This window comes from Balaenoptera borealis (genome assembly GCF_965194805.1).
Source record: "Balaenoptera borealis genome assembly, chromosome: 13".
Taxonomy (NCBI): Eukaryota; Metazoa; Chordata; class Mammalia; order Artiodactyla; family Balaenopteridae; genus Balaenoptera; species Balaenoptera borealis.
The window spans coordinates 96,588,919-96,608,196 of NC_138870.1; the positions used below are offsets into that span (position 1 = coordinate 96,588,919).

Genomic DNA, 19,278 nt, shown 5'->3' on the forward strand with positions numbered 1-19,278 from the left:
AACTGGCCCAAAGCCTTGGGCCTGGCTTTGCATTCCACCCAGCACCGTCTCCTGTAGCGGCTTATCCCCCAACTCCTGCCTACTGACCTGTTCCTGCCTTTATTTTCTCAGCTGTGATGGGGCGCATCCCTGGGCCAGGTGCCATGGTCAGGAGGAGAGGCGTGTGTTGAGTCCAGCTGGGCAACCACCCCTGGCCCTTGGAGCTGCTCGTTGGAGGCACTGAATCTGGGGAGATATTTGCAGGGAAGGGCCAGGACCTGCTCCCTGGAACTGGCAAGATTCTGGCTCTTCAGGGGACCCACCTCGTGCCATCCCAACAAGGTACAAGGGACAAGGGTTTAATTCCCACGGAGGGGGACTGCGGCACTGACTGCGGACAAGCTCAGTAGTAAAGTGGGTAACTTCTACCCTCTGCTCCAGTGGCACTGAGAGACGCAGGACAAGCCTCCTGCTTCACGGTGGGACGTCAGTGATGGCTAATAAAGCCACTCACTTTCTCCCGCCAGCCCTTGAGCCCAGAGTCACAGGCACAGGGCCTGCCTCAGGTCCCATCTCCCATCACAGCTGAGTTTTAGCCGAGAAGCCTGAGTTTCTAAAGCTTAGGAGGAAGCCTTTGGGGCATTGTTTTGGCTAAGAATTCATTCTCTTTTTCCCAAGAACAGGGTCCCGTGCAATGGCCAGATAAAAACCACACACTCCACTAATCCTGGGCATAATTTATTTTTTGCATAGGCATAAATTAGAATCTGGAGATACAAAATTAAGAACCAATGGTGCAGCATTTGTGACAGGAGAGCGCAAAACAAAACCTGGTTGTCTGGAGGCAGGGCCAGTGCCAGAGGACCGTTCACAGGATGGCCGGGGCCTCGCCTTCGTCCCAGCTCCGTCCTCCCTTCAGGGCGCCCACCTGCACAGCAGCCCTTCCTGCCACCTCCCCACGGGCCGGAACGAACCACAGAGTTGGAACCAGTGCCCCAAGCGCTTCTTGGCAGCCAGGTTACAAGGACCTGAACTCACCCGAGGCCCCACAGAACGGGGCTAGGAATCAAGCCCTTAGCTTTTCAGTTAAAAAACAGACCTTGAAAAATACATACATAATAGAGCAGGGCCTGCTGGGTCCAAAAGCTCCCACCTCGGCCCCCCCTCCTCCTAACCCAGCCCCCCACCCCTGACTGTCCCCCATAGAAAATGAGTCAGAATAGAAACAGAATTGAGCAAGAGCTGAGAGAGCCCCCGGGAGTGGCTTAGGGTTAGGGGGCCTCTTACATCAGCGGCCTGATAGGGGTGGGGTAGGGCCAACAGTGCAGACAGACCTCCTCCCACCGTGGCACCCTGAGTGTCACTGTCATTGTTATCGCTGGGCCACCACAAGAGCCCAGGGAGTCCCCTTAACACTTCTAGTTGACCCCAGATGTTTATGGCCTCGAAGGACAGGTCTGGGCACCCTGGGGGAATGCAGCAAGCTTGTGCTGGGGCACAGGTAGGCCCTAGCAGGAGTGGGGAGCAGAGTGGGCCCCAGTCCCAGCATCAGGGGAGAGAAAGCAACTACTGTCCCCAGCAGAGGGGACTCCTACAGGGCCACAGAAGCAGTAACCCTCAGGCTCCCAGGAGCCAGACCCTCCAGGGTACAAGAAGCCTCATGGCCCACCCTGACCCAGGACAAATACAGTGTATAGAAGCCCTTCAGGAATGCTGTGGGCCTAGGCTGACGGCACTAGCTTTCTGGAGGAGCCCAGCTGCCTTCTCCCAGGAGCTTCCTGCCTGGGGACCAGTCCCAGCCTGCACCCTCCTCCCAGAGGACCTCACTTCTCTTGCCTAGGGAGGGGGCACAGCTCAGCTGCCCCAGGCCCTAGCCTGTTTCACCCACGGCTTTGGCACCTGCTTCATTTACGCAGCGCCCTGGGTGCCAGCCCCCGCACATGGGCAAGGGGCAGGCAGGTCTCGTCCACCTTTGCCGGAACATGAGCACTCATCCCGTCTCTCCCCGCCTTGATGTCCCACAACATGCTACATATATACACCCTCGCAGGAGGGAGAAAAGACGCCCGGTGCCCGGCACGCAGAGAACAACGAAGAAGGAAAAGAGACGCCGGAGCCTGCTGACCGCTCGAGCCACCCGCCGCCCAGGAAGAGCCTGCGTGTTCCTTCTCATCTCCACTGGGCCAGGGGCTCTTCTTTCTTGCTCCTGGAAGTCAGTGCGCTTCAAGCGTGCGGGGGAAGAGGCGGGGTGCTGCGCAGCTACCCCCAGAGCAGGGGGCACGTGCTGAGAGGAGCTGGCCCCCCCCGCTGGCGGCGGCGGCAGCACAGAGAAGGCCTAGGGGGCGGGTTCCCCATGCACCCTGAAGCGGTAGATGCAGGTGTACTCGGGGTGGCCCCAGTTAGTCAAGATCCGCAGCTCCACCACCTGGTACGTGGCCATTTTAGGGCCCTGGGGAGAGAAGGCAGGGGTGAGAGTCCTCAGACCGGAGGGGAGACGGCCACACCTAGGGCCAGACGCCCCCTCCCCGGGGCCTCTGTAGAGAACCAGACTTCAAAGCTCCTGTCTTCAGACCCTGGAACACAGAGTGGCCAGCTGGTGGGCCAAGGAGCCCCACAGGCTTCAGAGGTCCCACAGGGGCTGCCAACGCATGTAAGGCTGCGCCAGGCCCAGCCCACGGCCACGTAAAAATAGCCTTGTAACCGAGCCCCAGCATGATTCATCTCAAACTGGGAAAAACTCACAGGAGCTCTTTTTGACCATGAACAGAACTACCTTTATGGAGAGTTTGATGTATGTCGCTGTTGAAAAAGAATTCCTTCACTGTGAATTAAGCAAAATTTCTTTCTCAAGTTCCCATCAGTCCTCTGTGTTGTATGCTCATTTTCAGCTGAGGGCTGAAATTCTCTGGCCTGGTAGCCACGCCTGCCTCTCTTCCCCTCCTCTGTCCCTTCTCCACCTCACCCACTTCCTCACACTAGGACTCCCCTGGTGTGGCTCTCAGGCCACCTACCAGAGACTCACCTGGGCTGGAGACTGGGGATCTATTTCTACCAAGGGCCTAGGAGACCGATGCCCACTCAAGTTGAGGCAGGAGGCCCCCAGCAGTGGCCCAGCCACGCTGCGCTGTGTGAGGCCCAGCTGGGCCACATTCACTCAGGTACCTGCCCTCTGCAGGCAGCTTCCCCAGCACTCCCCATCCGGGAGGGCCCCTCCCCTGCGCTGATGTGCACTTGGCGCCTCTCCCACGCCACGTGGACAGTGGTCTCTGTTCCGTACCTAGAGCTGTGGGTGGGCTGGGCTGTGACTTCTCACTTGGAACCCCCAGTGCCTGGCACAGGACAAGTACTCAGAAAACATCTGCTGAATGGATGGGTAAGTACATATATATGCCTCCTCTGCCAGCAGAACAGAATCCCATACCTGAAAATAAAACGTCTGAATGGGGTCCCCATCCTGGTCGTAGGTGAACTGGCCAAGGAGCGTCCCCTCCTGCTGCAGGTCTTCATCGAAACCCTGAAAAGAGAGCAAAGGATGGAAGGAAGATCCTGCTCTTAACACACGGGCCCCCAGGGAGGAAGGCCTTCCCTCCCGTTTCCCCACTGGTCCCCTCCCACCCGGTGGGGCAGGCACCAGCCTCCTCAGGGACTGCAGGGGGCCTGAGCTCTGGACACAGGGCAGCTGTGTGACCTGTGACAAGTCACGTAACTCCTTAGGTCGCCGTTTCTTCCTCCGCAGCCTGAGGTAACTGAGACCAAAGTGCCGTTTCCTACCTTGGCGCCGTCTCTTCCATATCTATTCCCTTCCCCTCAACCAAAGAACGATCCCAACTCTATCCTCAATAGAGACCCACAGGGCCCTCTTACAGCCCCTCTAGCCCCCAGGTGGGATACTCACAAAGATGGCAAAGTCCTTGGGGGCACTGGAGATGGTGCTGTTGGGTGACAAGGATTTGGGCACATGCTCTAAGGTAACAGCAGTGGGGCGGATGCGGGCAGAAAGGCGAACCACAGCAAAGCCCTGGGGCCCCTGGAAGGCCCAGCAGTTGCCTGGGTGCACGTCTGGCTGGAGGGGAAGAACGTCGGGGTCAGCGCATGGCAGGTGACGAAGACAGCCCGCCCTGAGCGCAGCTCTCAGTGACCCGGGAGGGGACAGTCACCCAGCTACGCAGGCGACTCGGTGTGCTAGGGCCCCCACCTGGAGAATGACGCGGGGAGACTGGGATTGGTACCACAGGGGGATGCCGAAGAGGCTGAGGAGGGCCGTCTTGGTCTCGTAGGTCTCGGAACATCGGGTACTGATAACGCTGGCCCCTGAGACAGGAAAGAAAGGCAGGGTGGGCGCCTGGGGCCGGACTCCAGCAGGGGAGGGAGACCCACACAACCAGCTTAGCTCGCCAGCCAAGGGAACCCCAGCAGGGGCTATTATTGCCCGTCCCCTCTCTGAGGACCAGTCTTCACACCTAACCCAGACCCCAGAGCAGCTGTAAGCATCGCCCGCCTCTTCCCGGCCAAGGACGGTGCTCAGCACATCCCGGCTTCTCCCACGCAGTCACTCGCCTTTGTTGTGAGTTCTGGGTTGGGTGAGTTCTGCTGACCTCAAGCCCTGCTTGCCTAACACCACAGCTACCCTAGCAGATGCCAGGGGGCCCGCCAGGGTAGGGAAAGGGGCCCAGCAAAGGGAGGAGAGGTGTACGCACCGCCCGACTCCAGAGCATAGTCCACCATCCCGATGCGGTCCTCGCTGTAGCGCTTCAGAGCCTGCTTTACAATACGGTGCACCTGCTAAAACACAGGCGCCCCGAGCAGCTGTGATGGGAAGCAGACTCGTCCACCTCCGTAGCCCCACTGTTAGGGGCCAGGAACCCCTGGACTCAGCCCTCCCGTGCCTGCACCATGCTGCTGTCCAGACACGTGCCGCTTGCTCAGGCATACACCTCCCCCCTTCCACACCGGCCCCAAAGCAAACATCGGAGCCTCCTGGATGTCACTTAGGTCATAGAACAGGCCAGGGCGCTGGCAGTGTGGGACTTTGCAGCTCTGTGGCTCCCAGGGAGGAAAGCAGTGCGTGTGTGTTGGGTGGATTAGCCATTGCAGGGGGTGGGGGTGTCCAGGGGCATCCAGTCCTCACCTCCTCTGTCACCCCAATCACGCCCTCCTCCTGCAGCGTCAGCCCCAGGCTGGCCACGGCCTCCCTCGCTGACTTGCCCTGCATCTCGGCCACATGCGCAAGGATCTTGCTCTCCAGCTCCTGCAGCTGAGCTTGCATCTCCTCTCGCTGGAGGAGCCCAGTGCGGGTTCCCCCACCTCGAAGAAGGAACTGACTGACCCAGGCAGGGAACTGAGACTCCACCTAGGGACCAAAAAAAGGTCTCACTCTGGGAGGCTCACAGCGGAAGCTGCCACAGCAGAGCCCTGGCCAGGGTGGGGTGGCGCCTGGCTTGGGTAGAGGGGACAGGGAGCGAGGACAGGCCTGCGAGGGGAGGGCCAGCACGTGCCTGCTCCGGCCACAAGGAGGAAAGAGTTATGAACAACCCTTCATGTTATCAATGAGAAAACAGGAAGAACTTCTGTCAAAGAAAGCCAGCATCTGTGCCGAGTCCAGAGCAGGGGGCAAGAGGCTCTTTGCCTTGCAGACTGCTAGGACCGTCTCAGAGGAGGGGTATTCAGCAAGGGACGTGGACGGTTCCAACTCACGTCGTCCCGCACAGCCTGGAGCTGCTGGGGCAGCAGGCCCACTTGGTCCTCCACCGAGCTCTGCTTCAGGGTCAGGGCTGCCAGTTCCTGCCGCAGGCCTTCCAGCTGGACCCCCAGCCGCCCCAGCTCCTTCATGGAACTCTCCCGAAAGGACTCCTGGGTCATCCTACTCCCAGAGAGAGAAGAGTAAGCCTTGGATCTCTGGTGAGGGGTAAGGCTATGCTGAGGAGAACAAGAGGATCCCCTAGCTGGCACCTGATATAAGTGTGTGCCCACCACTCACTGGTGAGTGCAAGGCTCACTCTTGGAGCTTCTGGGTGTAGAACATAGCTCCGGTGCCTATGACTTGGCTTGCATATCCCAAGGAGCTAATATTACAGTATCCCGTTTCCCTTCTAAGCCCAGATCCATAATTCACTCTGCCTCAGCTCTCACATCCTCCACAAGTACAGATATCTGGGGCATGGGAAGGCAGCCGGCATGAGGTTGTACACAAAAGATGGTAAGTCTATAAATGAACCCATGAATCCCAATTCTCTTGCAAGGCCTGCAACCCCTGCCAGACCTCCACTGCACCTCAAGGACAGGCTCTGAGCAGGTGATCCTGAGCTAGGTTTCAGCCATCTCCCTCTCTGCTTGGGACACAATCAGAATTCTGCTCCGGGGCTCTGCTCCCCAGTCCTAGCTGGGGGAGGGAATGGGGAGGTTGCGGCTGAGCGGGCCTAGGACAGATGGCAGTGCGCGTTACCTTTGCCACTCAGACTTCAGCTCCTGGAGTCGAGCCTCGGACTCCTATAAGCAGAAAGAAGGGACCAATACAAGAAATGTCAGGCTCACAGCAGTCAGTCTCCCAGAGCAGGATCTGTTCCCTTTGGGGTCTTTGCTTAACCACATCCCCACCCCAGGGCCTCCTGACTGATCTAGCAAATGTCAAACTGGCCTCCTGGTTGAGGTCCTTACGGGAGTCTTGCCCCATATCTATCGTGCTTAGGCGTTCACCCGTTCACTCGTTCACTCAGCATGTATACCCAGCACAACAGGCCACTTGAAAGTAGCCCTTCCTGTCCTCAGGCCTGATCCCAGGGCGTCTCTGCAGAGTGTTCCAGCCCAGGTGGATTCAGTTCAAGCAGAAGTCAGGAGACTACACACCCTTCTCCCCATTCTGCATCTAAGCAGACCCTTAGGGGCCAAGGTGTCTCTCTGAGCCCAAGAACAGATGATGAATTCGATCAGCGCCCCACCGTAGGCTCCAAGTGCCCCCAAGCCCATCAACCTGCGAGGCCTGGACAATCTTCTTGAAGAGGTCTTCTGAGTCCTGCTGATGCTCTGCTCTCAGGGTGACCAGTTCTTCCTATCAGGCATAGGAGAGAGGCTAATGATTTTACTGAGTCGTGCTCAGAGGCCGCTTACAACCAGTAAGTGGTGTAACCGGAATTCGAGCCAGGCCTGTTTGATTGCAAACTTCAGCTCCTGGCCTTTCTGCTACAGTGCTTCTTGGAAACACGGAAGACTCCTCTTGGTCTTTACTGCACACCTGCGTGGTGTGCCACACCTACATGGGCACCGTGCCAGGCGCACTACAATCTCATGTTCTCACAACCAGGGGCGGGGCAGACAGGAGAGTCTCCGTTTTAAAGAGGAGGACACTAAGTCTTAGAGAAGGTAATTGCCAAGTGGTAGAGCCGTCTGACCCTGAATGACTCACTGCTGTCTCCCTCATGTCAGGGTGCAGGGCCTCGCCCCCTCCACCCCACACACCCCGGGGGTCACCCACACGGGCCCCTCAGCTCCCCTCCCCGACCTGGATCTGAGCAGTGGTGTCCCTGCGGAAGTCCTCCTTCAGGGCAGCCTCGCGGCGGCTCACCAGCCCCTCCAGGAGCGCCAGGGTGTCCTCGTGGCTCAGGCTGCCGCTGCCCCCCGGCCCTCCAGCCCCCTGCCGCAGCTCCAAGCGTTCCAGCCGCATGGCCTCCTTCTGCCAGCTGGAGGAAAATTCGGCAGCCAGAGCTTCCAGGCGCCGCTCCAGAGAGTGTACCCGGGACAGAATGCGCTGCTCAGCCTGGCAGGATGGGGAGGGAAAAGCCACAGAGGTTAGGGACTTATGACAACAGTGCTTCCTAAAGAGGAACGGAAGAGAATCCCAGAAACACCCAAATGAAATTATAAAACACAGTCTGTCGACTGTCAATTAAAAGGCACGAGCCTACTGAGTACAGAGGTTAGGCTTCTGACTTTCAAAAATTCCATTTTTAAACTAGGCAGTATTTGCATGACTCAAAAAGCAAGCAAACAAACAGCAAAAACTCATGCTCCTAACCTCTGCCCCATCCACCCAGAGCCCTCACCACCAACCCTTCCCAAACCAGGCAACTATTTTTATTAGTGTCTTTATGCAGATGAAAGTAAATACAAAGATATGTCATTCTTTACTTCCCCCGTTTTACAGAAAAGGTGGTCCTGAAATCGATACTAGCGATTAAAAAAAAAGTTAGAAGTTAAAGATGCCAGAACACATCATTATTTTGTGAAATAATAAAATCAGGGTCAGGAAAGTAATATCTACCAAAATAAATGGTTAAAAATGTGATAGCAAATTAAATTCAGCAGGATGCAAGCAAAGTTCAAGTAACTATAATTAGAGGACAAAGAGTTTTACATTTTCATCGTAGACCCCAGGACCTGCACATACACACTGCGGTTGTTTGTGCGCTCATCACCCCCCACTGGACTGCAGGCCTCTTGAGGGCAGGGCCTGGGCCAGATCCATCTTTAGCCTCTGGCAGGTTGCAAAAATGGCCACTGTCCTGCCCTCCTCCCAGCATCTGCGCCCTCTGCAATGTGGCTTCACAGGTGCTTCCATGGAGAGGTGGGGTCTATCTCCCCCTCCTTAAATCTGGCCTGGCTCTGAGATTTGCTTCAGCCAACAGAGTGTGGCAGAAGTGACAGTATGCTAGTTCTGAATCTAGGCCTCAAGGTCTGGCATGATTCCACTCTCCTGGAACCCTGCCCGGCCGCTATGAGAACAAGCCGAGGCTACCTGCTGGACAGCAAAGGTACAACCTGCCCAGCCCAGGCCTAGACTAGCCCGCCCCTGCTGACCCACCAGTCAACTGCAGACATGCGAGGGGGCCCAGCCAAGATCAGCTGTCCTTGCTCAGACCAGAAAAGCCACCCAGAGGACCTGCAGGCTCATGAGCTAATCCAATGCTGTACTTCTTTTTTTTTTTTTTTGGCTACACCGCACAGCTTGCGGGACCTTAGTTCCCCGACCAGGGGTTGACCCTGGCCATGGCAGTGAGAGTGCCGAGTCCTAACCACTGGACCACCAGGGAATTCCCCAGTGCTGGTACTTTTAAGGCACTGATTTTGGGGGTGTTTTATCTATGGTAATAGGTAACAGAACAGGATATTACCTGACTCACAGAAGGTACTCAGTAAAGATTCGTGAGATTGTACTGAAAAGGAACAAAGTAGGCAAGACAATTTGTCTTATTCCTTTTCCTTCTGTGTTCCGTGCTTCTTAGGATGGCAACTAACTTTTGGGCAGTTTTGAGTCATATTTAAGCACAGGCAAAACATCCCCCCAACACCTGCACCACAAACAGTAGAGAAAGGTATCCTGGCAGCACCTCTTCAGCTGTGTGAGGAAGAAGGGCAGGGACTTCAATGGCAAATGCAGGCCGAGGCGGGTGCCTGCGACCCTAAGATGCTCACCTGGAAATGTGGGGACGAGTCTCTGGAACCCCACAACGCACGCTGCCCGCTGCTGCCCTTCGAGGCCCACCAGGAAGCCACGGCGGGGTGCAACGTCTGCAGCCCGAAGGGGTAGCAATACCACGCGCCTGCACACAGAGGAGAGGGCAGTTACCTGGGCCGGGGCCACAGCGCCGCCGGCAGCCTCGTGAGCAGCGCTCACCCGCAGCCCGTCTCACTCGCGGGAGCCTTGCCCCGGCCAAAGGCGGTGCGAGGGGTGGCAGTTCCCGCCACTCTCTGAGGCAGCAGCCTCCCCCCGACAATCCCAGCGTGTACGCATCCTCTCGTCCCCTCAGGAATCCTCATCTTTCCATAGGTGGCAAAGCTTGGAGGAAACGGCTATCATAAGTTGGGGATGATCCAATGGTAGAAGCCAGAGGCCCTGACGGTGGTCCTCAGTCCAGACCGTACATCAGAATCACCCACGGAGCTTTTGAAACAGTCAGTGTCTGGCCCCGCCCTCCAGAGTGAGTTCGTGGGCCTGGGGGATCCCTCCATAAGGAGTTTTAAAAGCTCCCCAGGTGGGAATTCCCTGGCGGTCCAATGGTTAGGACTCCGAGCTCTCAATGCCGAGGGTGTGGGTTCAGTCCCTGGTTGGGGAAGTAAAATCCCACAAACCGTGCAGCATGGCCCCAATCAATCAATCAATCAATCAATCAATCAATCAATTAAATAAAAGCTCTCCGGGTGACTCTAATGGGCTGCCATGGTTGAGAATCACTGAAAGAGAATCCACCTGCTAAGAGAGGCTGCCTGCTGCCCCAGAACAGAGCACAAGGCTGCCGCCACACAGAGACATGTGCATCTTGCTTTAGGGGCTACCTGTCTGTGATGTGTTTACTCCTGAGCTATGCACGTGCCATGTGCGTGCGTGTACATGTATGCGTGGGGTGACAGCGCCTGAAAAAGCCATATTGGCTGTGGGGTCTCCACCCTGGTAAGATGCCACACTTGCCACTCAATTGTTGGCCTTGAGCAGGTGCAACGGGAAGCACGTGACCACCAGACTTTAAGTCAGACCCTCCGGACAGGCCTTCACTTACTGCCCTCCTGGAGCTGGTCACTCCACCCCTCCGCCTTTCAGACTTTCTGTATGCATCTCATGACGCCATGAGAACCTCAGCTCCACCAACCCCATATGGGGATGGTGAAACAAACTGAGATAACACGAGGGAATGTGCTTCCTGAACAAAATACTGTAAGATTATAAAAGGTCATTATTATTTTAAGGGCAATGCCCAGTTGCCACTGGATAGGAACAAGCTGTTCTTGTAACAGGAAACAAGGGAATCAACACTTGGAAAGATGTTCTACCTTCGTAGAAATTAAAGAAATACAACTTGAGTAGATGCTAAACCTATAAAACCACCTCTAAAAATATAATAATGATAAAGCATGGTCTTTAATTATAAATTGGTAAAACTGAGCCTGGGGGCCACAGGGGCAACTCATAGGAAGTTGTGAAACTCATGTGAAACTGTCCAATCAAAAGTTGAACACAAAATATATAAACATAATGATTACAACTATGTAAAAAATGTGAAAGTTCAACGATGGAGACGGGAACAACGTGGAGCATCTTACAGATGACACGTATTTCAGTATCTTGGTGCAAAAAGGTGCTCTTACTTCTCTTTACTACTTCACTGTTTTGATCCTAAAGACAGTTGAAGACTGAACTTGATGTAACGATAATTCACTCACCCAGACAACCTCCTGATTTGGAATGGAGGGAAAATGACTGCTAGTAACAGCGTCAGAGTCCCCGCTTTTCACCCCAGTACTCCTGTGCTGAGGCACGTTCCAGCCCCTGGGGCTGCGAGGATGCTCTAGACACGCTAGGCAGCCCCGCGGAGCAACCCAAACCAAGGACAAGATCAGTGGATCGGAGCATTTCCCCTTTCAGCCACGGGTCACCTGAGGACCCAGGAGAGCCAGACAGGGTGCTGCGCGGGCTCCACCCGCCCCCTCGTCCTGCCTCCTTCCCTGTTTTCTAGTTGATCACCGTCCCTCCGGTTTTCTCGTTTCTGCTCAGCACCAGCCTCGGCCCACACTCTGCCCGCCCCTCTGGCTCGCCTGCCCCATCTCCACAAGCTCTCGTTCCACCCCTCCCTGTGACGGTGGGTGAGCTCACCATACGTCAGGCCAGTCAGAAGCAGCAGCAGCAAGAGGAACCACAGGAACGTCTTCAGTGACGAGAAGCGCCTGGACCACAGGAGGGGAGAGAGGGCAGGCGGAGGTGTCAGGAGGGCTCCAGGGCCTCTACATGCCCCCAGGGAGTCCCTAGAGATTTTTCCTGAGTGCTGAGCTAGAGTTAGAGAGGACACCCTCAAGCCTCTCATCTTGCCAGGGCCAGACTGGATGCTTTACCTGCAAAGCTTGGAGTGACGGGGACAATTCTGACTCTGAATTGTATTGATGTTATTAAAAATAAATACTGGGGTGGGGGGCTTCCCTGGTGGCGCAGTGGTTAAGAATCCGCCTGCCAATGCAGGGGACATGGGTTCGAGCTCTGGGCCGGGAAGATCCCACATGCCGCGGAGCAACTAAGCCTGTGTGCCACAACTACTGAGCCTGCGCTCTAGAGCCCGTGCTCCGCAACAAAAGCAGCCACGGCAATGAGAAACCCGCACACCGCAACGAAGAGTAGCCCCCGCTCGCCTCAACTAGAAAAAACCCACGCGCAGCAACGAAGACCCAACACAGCCAAAAATAATAAATAAAAATAAATTTATAAAATAAATAAATAAATAAGTAAATACTGGGGTCTCTGAATAACCTACAACTTTCACAGACAGATGTCCTCTAGGCAAGCAAATACAGAAGAAAAAAAAAGTAACTCCTTAGTCAGACAGTATCTTCTTTTGGAAAACACTGGGGGTCCAGATCACAAGGGGGCCAAGAGGGATGCTGAATGTTCTGGGAAACACCACTTGCTGGCTAGAGCCTAAGGCGTGGCCAGCAGGAGTAAGGCTGGGCTTGTCTGAGACTCAGAAGTGGCTAGGCTGGTGTTTGGAAGGAAATGCCCAAGAAGAAACAAGAACCTGCGTTCCAGAACACTCCCTGCACGTGACTCCAAGTCCTGTCCACTGTCAGGCAGAAAAAGGGGCTCTGGGTGTCCACTCCACACTCACTAATAAAAGCTGCCAAGTAAACTGGGAAACAAAAACCTTCAGAGAAACCATCACGTACAGGTTTAGATGCTTTACTGGCCCCTTCTGCCTGGGGCCTTCTGATTTCTTGTCAGTCTTGCTCACCTGGTTAAAACGAAGACGTCGAGGAGGGAGGCAGCTGTCGTCAGGCGGTACCAGGTGGTGCCAATCCACCAGTAGAGGAGTCCGAAGAGCCGGCCTGGAAGAGGGCCCGTCGAGCCTAAGTGCCACCCTGAACCACTGGCCTGTGTGTCTCCACCAGCGGTCCTCCCCGCCCCGACCCCAACCCTGATTGCCAGTGCACCTCCGTCCTGTCCCACGCTACCCAGGTCCTGTGATCCCACCCGCCTGCGCTGCCAACCGCCTCCGTCCAGCTTTCAAGCAAGGGTGCTCCCGTGGCTCCTGGCGCCCAGTAACTATTCCGGAACGAGCTATCCCCGGCGGCCCTACAGTCTCTTTCTAACGGGCTGGATACCCAACCGCAGAGAGATGGGTGAAAGTGACTGCCAGAGAGAATGGAAACAATCATGTACAGAGCAGCCGGCACCCACCTGGAGAAGTGACCACCATCCAGAAAAGAGAGCCCGCCCGAGAGACGGCGTTCCGTAGCCGCGCCCCTGAACCCTGCTGGTCTGTCTCCGAGTAGCCTGCAGGGGAGGAGAGGAGACACCTAGTTGTCCTCACTCTTTTTTTCTTGTGTGGAGGTGCCGTGCACCGCAGGGCCTGCGGGACCTTAGTTCCTCGACCAGGGATCGAACCCGTGCCCCCGGAGTCCTAACCACTGGACCGCCGCTGTCCTCACTCTTAAGAGCCTTGGGACATGGAGACTGTCAGTTGTCTGCTCCTCTAGACTGTGAGCTGAGACCGTGTGTCATTCTCCTTCACATCCCCAAGTGACAGAGGCTGGCAGCTAGCAGGCCAGTAAACGCTGACGAAGCGAAGTGCTAGATTTCTGACATTTTATTTCCCTTGGACTCCTTGCCTGCTTCCTTCTCCTCACCAGCAATCCCTCAAATCCCTCAGAACTAGACTAAGGGATCAAGCACCTCCTGCGTGTGAATCTCCATGTTAAACACTTGCTGGAAATGAGTCAAATAAGGGAACTGGCCACAGGCTGCTCAGGGCCTCGTGGGGCCGGGCGATCGCATCCCAGCGTTAACGAGGGCCACCCAGGCCTGGGCTCAGGGTACCATGGTGGCACAGCAGCCACACTCAGCTGGACACCGTGCTCTCTCGAGCCGTCAGGGCGCCTTCCCCTACTTCCCGTCACCTCCCCAGCAGCCCGGGAACGGTGGAGCAGCTCCCCGAGGCTGGGGAGGGAGGACGCCGCCTACCTACGTAGTCATCCTCGGAAGAGTAGCCCGAGGACGACCCGAGGAAGTCCTCGGAGAGCTTGTTCTCCGGGAGCCCGTTGACTTTGCTGCTCTCAGTGCCACCTGTGCCTCTCCTCCTCCTCACCCGCAGGTCCTCACCTGAGGAGGGAAGAACGCGGGGTTCTCCTGGGGCAGAGATGCTCCGAGGAGGGCGTTCCAGGGGGACTCGCGGGGACACCCTGAGGAGCAGCTCTGATGGGCAGATCGAATCTACTCTCAGCCCCTCCCGAGCTCCCCTGGGTCAAGGGAGGGTGGACTAGGACCGGCCCCTCCGCCTCCTAGGCCTGGAGCAGCTACGTGGCTACTCCATCGTCTAAAAGGGCCTGGAAGTTCAGACACTCGGCTGCTCTCCCAAGGGTTTCCGAAGGTGCGGAGCCCCTCTTCTGGCCCAGCAGCGGTTAGGAAACCCCCGGGGGGGATTTTGGACCATAAATCTCCAGAGGCAGCACAGGCCCAGGAGAAAGGCTGTGGACACTCACTCCAGAAGGGGTCACCATGCGGCTGGTCGTCGAGGATGGAGTTCCTGGTGAGAGAGGCAGCGATGGAGGCGGCCCGGGGGCTGCCAAAGTAGGACTCCCTGACCACAGACTCGCTGTAGTAGGAGGTGTGACTGTCGGAGGAGGGGCCCAGCTGCGGCGCTGGGGAGAGGCGCTTCACGTTGCTGGATTTCCTCTTCAGGGTCCTGTGGGAGGTCAGCAGGAGGAGAGAGGCGGGAGCTGGCAGGTGAGCCCAGCCAGGAAAGCGAAAGCGGCGCCCTAAGCAGCGCTCTGCCCTCCTAAGGGGGGGGGGGGGGGGCCGTGCGCGGCCTTGTTGCTAGGCAACTAACAACTCCCAACTGCTGACTGTCTACCGCGCGAAGCAGGTACTTTCTGTGCTCCCATTATCTCTAAATCTCACAAGCAGTTAGGCGAGATCATCAGTAAGTGATGGAGTCCGGATTCAAATCCAGGTCTCTAACTTCAAAGCCAAAGTGTTTTTTCATGCTTCCTCATGGATTAGTAATTTCTACAACCCACTGAAAACCCAGACAAACCCAACCTGGCCTTCTAGAGCTAGTCAAAGCCTCAGGGGCTGTCATCTGGGCCTCACATCTGCAAGGGGGCAGGATGAGGCAAGCGCCTGCCTTAGCTCATGTCCTGGTGCCCCTCGGACTTGTTCATCTCCTCAGCTGCTTCGCTGGCCCTGAGGAGGCCCTACAGACAGTGGCACGTGTGGATGCGGGTGTGGGTCTGGGGAGGATGGCCAGACTGGCAGAGCCATCCACAGCACAATGGGTTCCTGTGAGCCCAGCTCTCGGTTTTGGGGTTTCCGGCCTGGCTTATTCTTGAAGCTGCCTCTCCCCACTTCCTGTTCTCTGAACACGAGGGCGGCAGCCCGGCTTATGGTATGGAGAGAAGAAACAGCACTGGGCCCTGGCACCCCCAGAGGTGCGAATGTCCCCTTTGACCAGACATGGGTATCTGACCTCTGCCCACAGAAGTCACAAGACGAAGAGGCTGCGCAGTGAACCGGCCAAGACATCTGCGCTGCAGGTCAGTGCGATCCCACGGAGCGGGGTGGGGCTGGGAGTGGCGATCCCCTACCTGAGAGGGCTGTCTTTAAACAGGGCGCTCTGACTCCCCATCACCGAGCTCCCTCCGCTGCTGCTGCTGCCGTCATCGTCACCCTGGGAGTAGCGTGTTAGGCGCTGGCTTCTTCGAGACATGATGAGGTGGGCGGGGGACCCTTCCCCTGAAGAGTCTTGGGAGAGAAAGGACGCCATGTGAAGCGTGGGGCTGTTCTCAGCCCCTCTCCAGGGGAGGAGAAACAAGTCACTGCCTCCCAGCCAATCCCCCCCTGCCCCCCCGCCGGGATTCAACTGAAACAGCCTGAGATGTGGCTGACATGGGGCATTTATTAATTATCCTGGCCCCGCCCACCCTGCTGCCCTCTGCCCTCTGCCTTGGGCAGCCTCTTTCATGGCACCTTCCACAGGATTTCCTAATTCTCAGTTTACTGGATGCTGAGGTCCGTGAGAGCTAGAATTGGGCCTTCTGCAACCTTTGACATGAGACAGAGCCTGTGGCACCTGATAGGTAGGCCACAGGTGCCAAATGAACGCCTTTCATCACTGCTGCCCTGCACCCGCTCTCCAGCCCAGCCATCTTACCGTGCTGCCCTGTCCCTAGAGCTGGGCCTATTCTTGTTCTAGCTTGTTTCCCTTAGATGGGACGTGCTTTCCTTTCTTCATAGCTGTATTCACTGATTCAGAGCCGCAATCAAACTGTGACTCCAGAAAACTTTTCCACGGTAACCCCTGCCTACATCCTGATGGTGCCCGGATGCCGTATCCCATTAGCGAGTATTGGGCTGCAACATCAGTGCATCTTGATACGATAAAATACTTTGTTAAATGCCTCCTAGGTACCCGGCTCCTTACACACCCATTATAATCCAGGAAGGCATCGTTACCCGCATTGTACAGGGAGGAACCTGGGACACTGAAATGATGAGTAACCTGCCCACAGCCACCCAGCCTGTAAGTGACAGTGGCAGAGTTTGAGCTCAGCTCTGACAGGCTGCAAGGCCTGGGTCCTTCCACTCTACCAGGAAGTTTTCAAGTTGTTTCAGGAATATGTTGTTGTGTCCCCAACTAGAGTCTTTTACAGTCTCCAGGATGTTCAGAACAGGCTGCAGACAGAGCTATTACATTTGTTAACAAACTAGCAAAACAGGCAGGTGGAGCGGCAGTGTGGGATTACCCTCAGTCCCTACCAGCCAGACCAGTCACTACGTGCGGCGGAAAACCAAGGCTCTGGAATTGATAGGGAGGACTCAGAGGAGGCCAAGGAGAAAAGACGTGGCAAAAGGCGGCATTCTACAACACAAGGAGGATTCATAAACCTTTCAGTTCTAGAAACCCAAATTCAAAACCTCAGATGACCAGTGTGAGCACTCTGAACGTGGTGCCTTTGCCGGCCTGTATGACAAAGTCACTGTTATACTTCGGTCCTAGTACTTGTGACTTATCACTTCCAATATTCCTGGTTGATACTTAAATTACTAGTTCTCTGGGCTGTGTGGTGGACATAGGCTCTAACACATCCCAGCTCAGACTACAGAAAACAGGAGGTCTGGTTAGTACAGTTGAAGAATTCGACAAAGTCCTCTTCTGAGAAACAAGCAGCCTCATGTCTTGGGTCTTATTGGTGTCTTCACAGGTAGGGTGTCCCCCTGGCATCTTTCCCTGGTTTTAGCCCATGGTGGTAAAAGGACCGATTGGTAGTAGCCACAGCAGGAAGTTGGCCTGGATCCTTTTCTATATTCCATGCCTTATAAGGTAATTCCACCCCCACTACTGCCCTCCCCACCTGAAAGCTACAGATGTTCACACAGGCTCCTCCTCTTAACCCTGCCCTGCAGGAGCTGATGAAGCTTTCGCCCCGGGGCAGGAACAAAGCAATGTGTTTATACAGAACTCAAGCTACTGCTGGCAAGAATATAAATAAATATTTAGACGGAGGTGTGTGTGTGTGTGTTTGGTGGGGGGGAGGGGGGTGTTGCTGAAAATCATCAGCAGTCAGCACCCTCCCAGGGGTGCCTTTTAGTCTTTCTCATAGGGTTCTGCTATCACAAAACAGTTTATCATTGAATCTGGGTTTCACAAGATGAAAAAGGTCAAGGCCCCGTCCTCCAAAACAAAACAAGAGGTGAGCCTCTCAGAGCTCCAATCTTTTGCATATCAGAATAAACACCCCCCGCCTCCCCCCCTCTCCGGTTAAGACACCCTCAAATAAAACATCCCTTCCCATTTCTGAGCTGAACCACATCCTTTCTCAGCTCCACCCTTCCCCACCCCCATCACAAACTTATATGGCAGTATCCATGCAGTCATCAGACTTAACCTAGATCTTGGGCATCCTCCGCGGTACGTTTTCATACTACATTCTCTCGTGGGACCTGCAAAACGCTCCAGGTGCTAACTCTTTGCTCCCTTCATTCCCTACTGGCTAAACCTGCGGGAGTTTTTGTTTTTGTTTTTACCAACCATGCGCCTTCCCTGCCTCTCTGCTCTAAGTCACACTCCCGCCTCCTATTTGGTTTCTTTTTTTTTTTTTAAGAACTGAACAAAATGGGCCTCCCTCCTATTCCCAGAGTTATGACAGGCGGCGGCAGAAGCAGAGAACTACCTGTCCCTGGAAACTGCCTGACTGGCACGAAAACGCGGGCACTGGCCTGGGCCGCTTTGGGACAGCCGGGTCTCCGCTCTCCGCCTACCGGGGAGGTTCGGCCCGGGGAAGTCCCGCCCGGAGACATCCGCCCTCCGGACTGACCAGTGGAGCGGCCAGTCCCGGGGGCGGGGGCCGGGCGGCGGAGATGAGTCACGGCGGCCTTGGCACAGCGCTGGCCCTTCTCGACCGGTCCAGGGGCGTGCGCCGGGCGGGGCTGGAGCCTGGCCCAGCTTGGCCCGGAGTGGAAGGGCCAGGCCTGGGCAGCTCGGCTCTGGCCGGTGCAGCCCGACGATGACCCCGGGGTCAGGCCGGCCCCGGGACCCACGGGGAGGGGAGCGAGGCCGGCCCACCACCCTCGCCCCGCGCGTCCGCCCGCCAGAGGCCCAAGGCCGGCTGTTACCTGCTGCCGCCGCTGCTCCGTGCGGGGCCGGGGACGTTCGAGGCCAGCTGCGCAGCCCGGGCGCACCCCCTTACCGCGTCGGAATCCGGGGAGGTGCCGTCGGCGCGGGGACCCGGGACGCGCGGGGAACTACCGACGGCAGACTGGCAGACAATGCGGCCCGCGCAGAACCGCGCTGCGCAAGTGGGGCCGGACGGCGCGCGCGTGGCCGAGTGTGTATGTGTGCGCCTGTCAGTCAACGCTGACAGACCGCAGCCCATTGGTCAGACCCCGCCCGCGTCACCGCCCACTGCCACTGCCCATTGGGCGGTTTGAACACAAAGGCCCCGGCTCGCCCCGCCCGCCGCGTGGGCCAAGCGGGCGGGGCAAGTCCAGACAAGAATCCGCGCGTGGGAGGCGCGGGTGAGTGTGCAACCACTGGGCGCTGGAGGACTCGGATGGAGCCGGCAAGCGGGGGCTCGACCTGGCCTGACTTGGCACTTGACTCCCGGTCTGGTTGCTCAAAACACCTGAGCCCTGTCCTGGTACTGCCTCGTGCGCCTCACCCCACCCGCGGCCTTCTGGGTCCCAGCTCTCGGCAAGCTGACTCGACAGGGCCGGGGTGCCAGGACCTTAAAGGTATTGAAGATGGCACGAGGAACTGGGGAGCAGGGGAGACTGACGACCCCTGACCTAAGACCCACCTGGAGGGGTAGCGTGTAGTTAGCCCTTAGAGGACC

At 56.7% G+C, this 19,278-nt stretch overlaps 2 protein-coding genes across 4 annotated transcripts in view; one reads left to right on the forward strand and one right to left on the reverse strand.

Annotated features, from left to right (window-relative positions):
• The window catches only part of GTPBP1 (GTP binding protein 1), a 29,008-nt gene extending 26,577 nt beyond the window's left edge, over nucleotides 1-2,431 (forward strand). For both annotated transcript variants that reach the window (XM_082352743.1, XM_082352742.1), the window contains exon 13: nucleotides 112-2,431. The gene's annotated coding sequence lies outside the window, so the exon portion shown is untranslated. The remainder of the gene's footprint in view (nucleotides 1-111) is intronic.
• Nucleotides 702-18,749, reverse strand: SUN2 (Sad1 and UNC84 domain containing 2). Of its 2 annotated transcripts, none has more exons than XM_082352741.1 (18): nucleotides 18,560-18,749; nucleotides 15,532-15,688; nucleotides 14,428-14,630; nucleotides 13,910-14,047; nucleotides 13,127-13,222; nucleotides 12,681-12,774; nucleotides 11,558-11,628; nucleotides 9,385-9,512; nucleotides 7,475-7,729; nucleotides 6,947-7,024; nucleotides 6,422-6,465; nucleotides 5,674-5,839; nucleotides 5,108-5,329; nucleotides 4,677-4,761; nucleotides 4,175-4,290; nucleotides 3,875-4,042; nucleotides 3,401-3,493; nucleotides 702-2,428 (listed from the first exon to the last, which is right to left on the reverse strand). In XM_082352741.1, the coding sequence occupies exons 2-18, from the start codon at nucleotides 15,651-15,653 to the stop codon at nucleotides 2,315-2,317; spliced, it is 2,193 nt and encodes a 730-aa protein (XP_082208867.1). In that variant the 5' UTR covers nucleotides 15,654-15,688; nucleotides 18,560-18,749; the 3' UTR covers nucleotides 702-2,314. The 2 variants fall into 2 exon arrangements, with proteins under 2 accessions (XP_082208867.1, XP_082208866.1); XM_082352740.1 differs by lacking the exon at nucleotides 18,560-18,749 and adding an exon at nucleotides 18,118-18,253.
• Between the last annotated feature and the right edge of the window lie 529 nt (nucleotides 18,750-19,278).

What these genes read in the sequence shown, in the direction of transcription:
- SUN2 (XM_082352740.1), bottom strand. Translation starts at nt 18,244, where the DNA reads ATGTCTCCGGGCGGGACTTCCCCGGGCCGAACCTCCCCGGTAGGCGGA. An exon ending in CTATGCTCTGGAGTCGGGCG is followed by an intron (nt 4,291 to 4,676) that starts GTGCGTACACCT and finishes TTCCTGTCTCAG; the next exon opens with GGGCCAGCGTTATCAGTACC. An exon ending in CTCCCCGCGTCATTCTCCAG is followed by an intron (nt 4,043 to 4,174) that starts GTGGGGGCCCTA and finishes CTTCCCCTCCAG; the next exon opens with CCAGACGTGCACCCAGGCAA.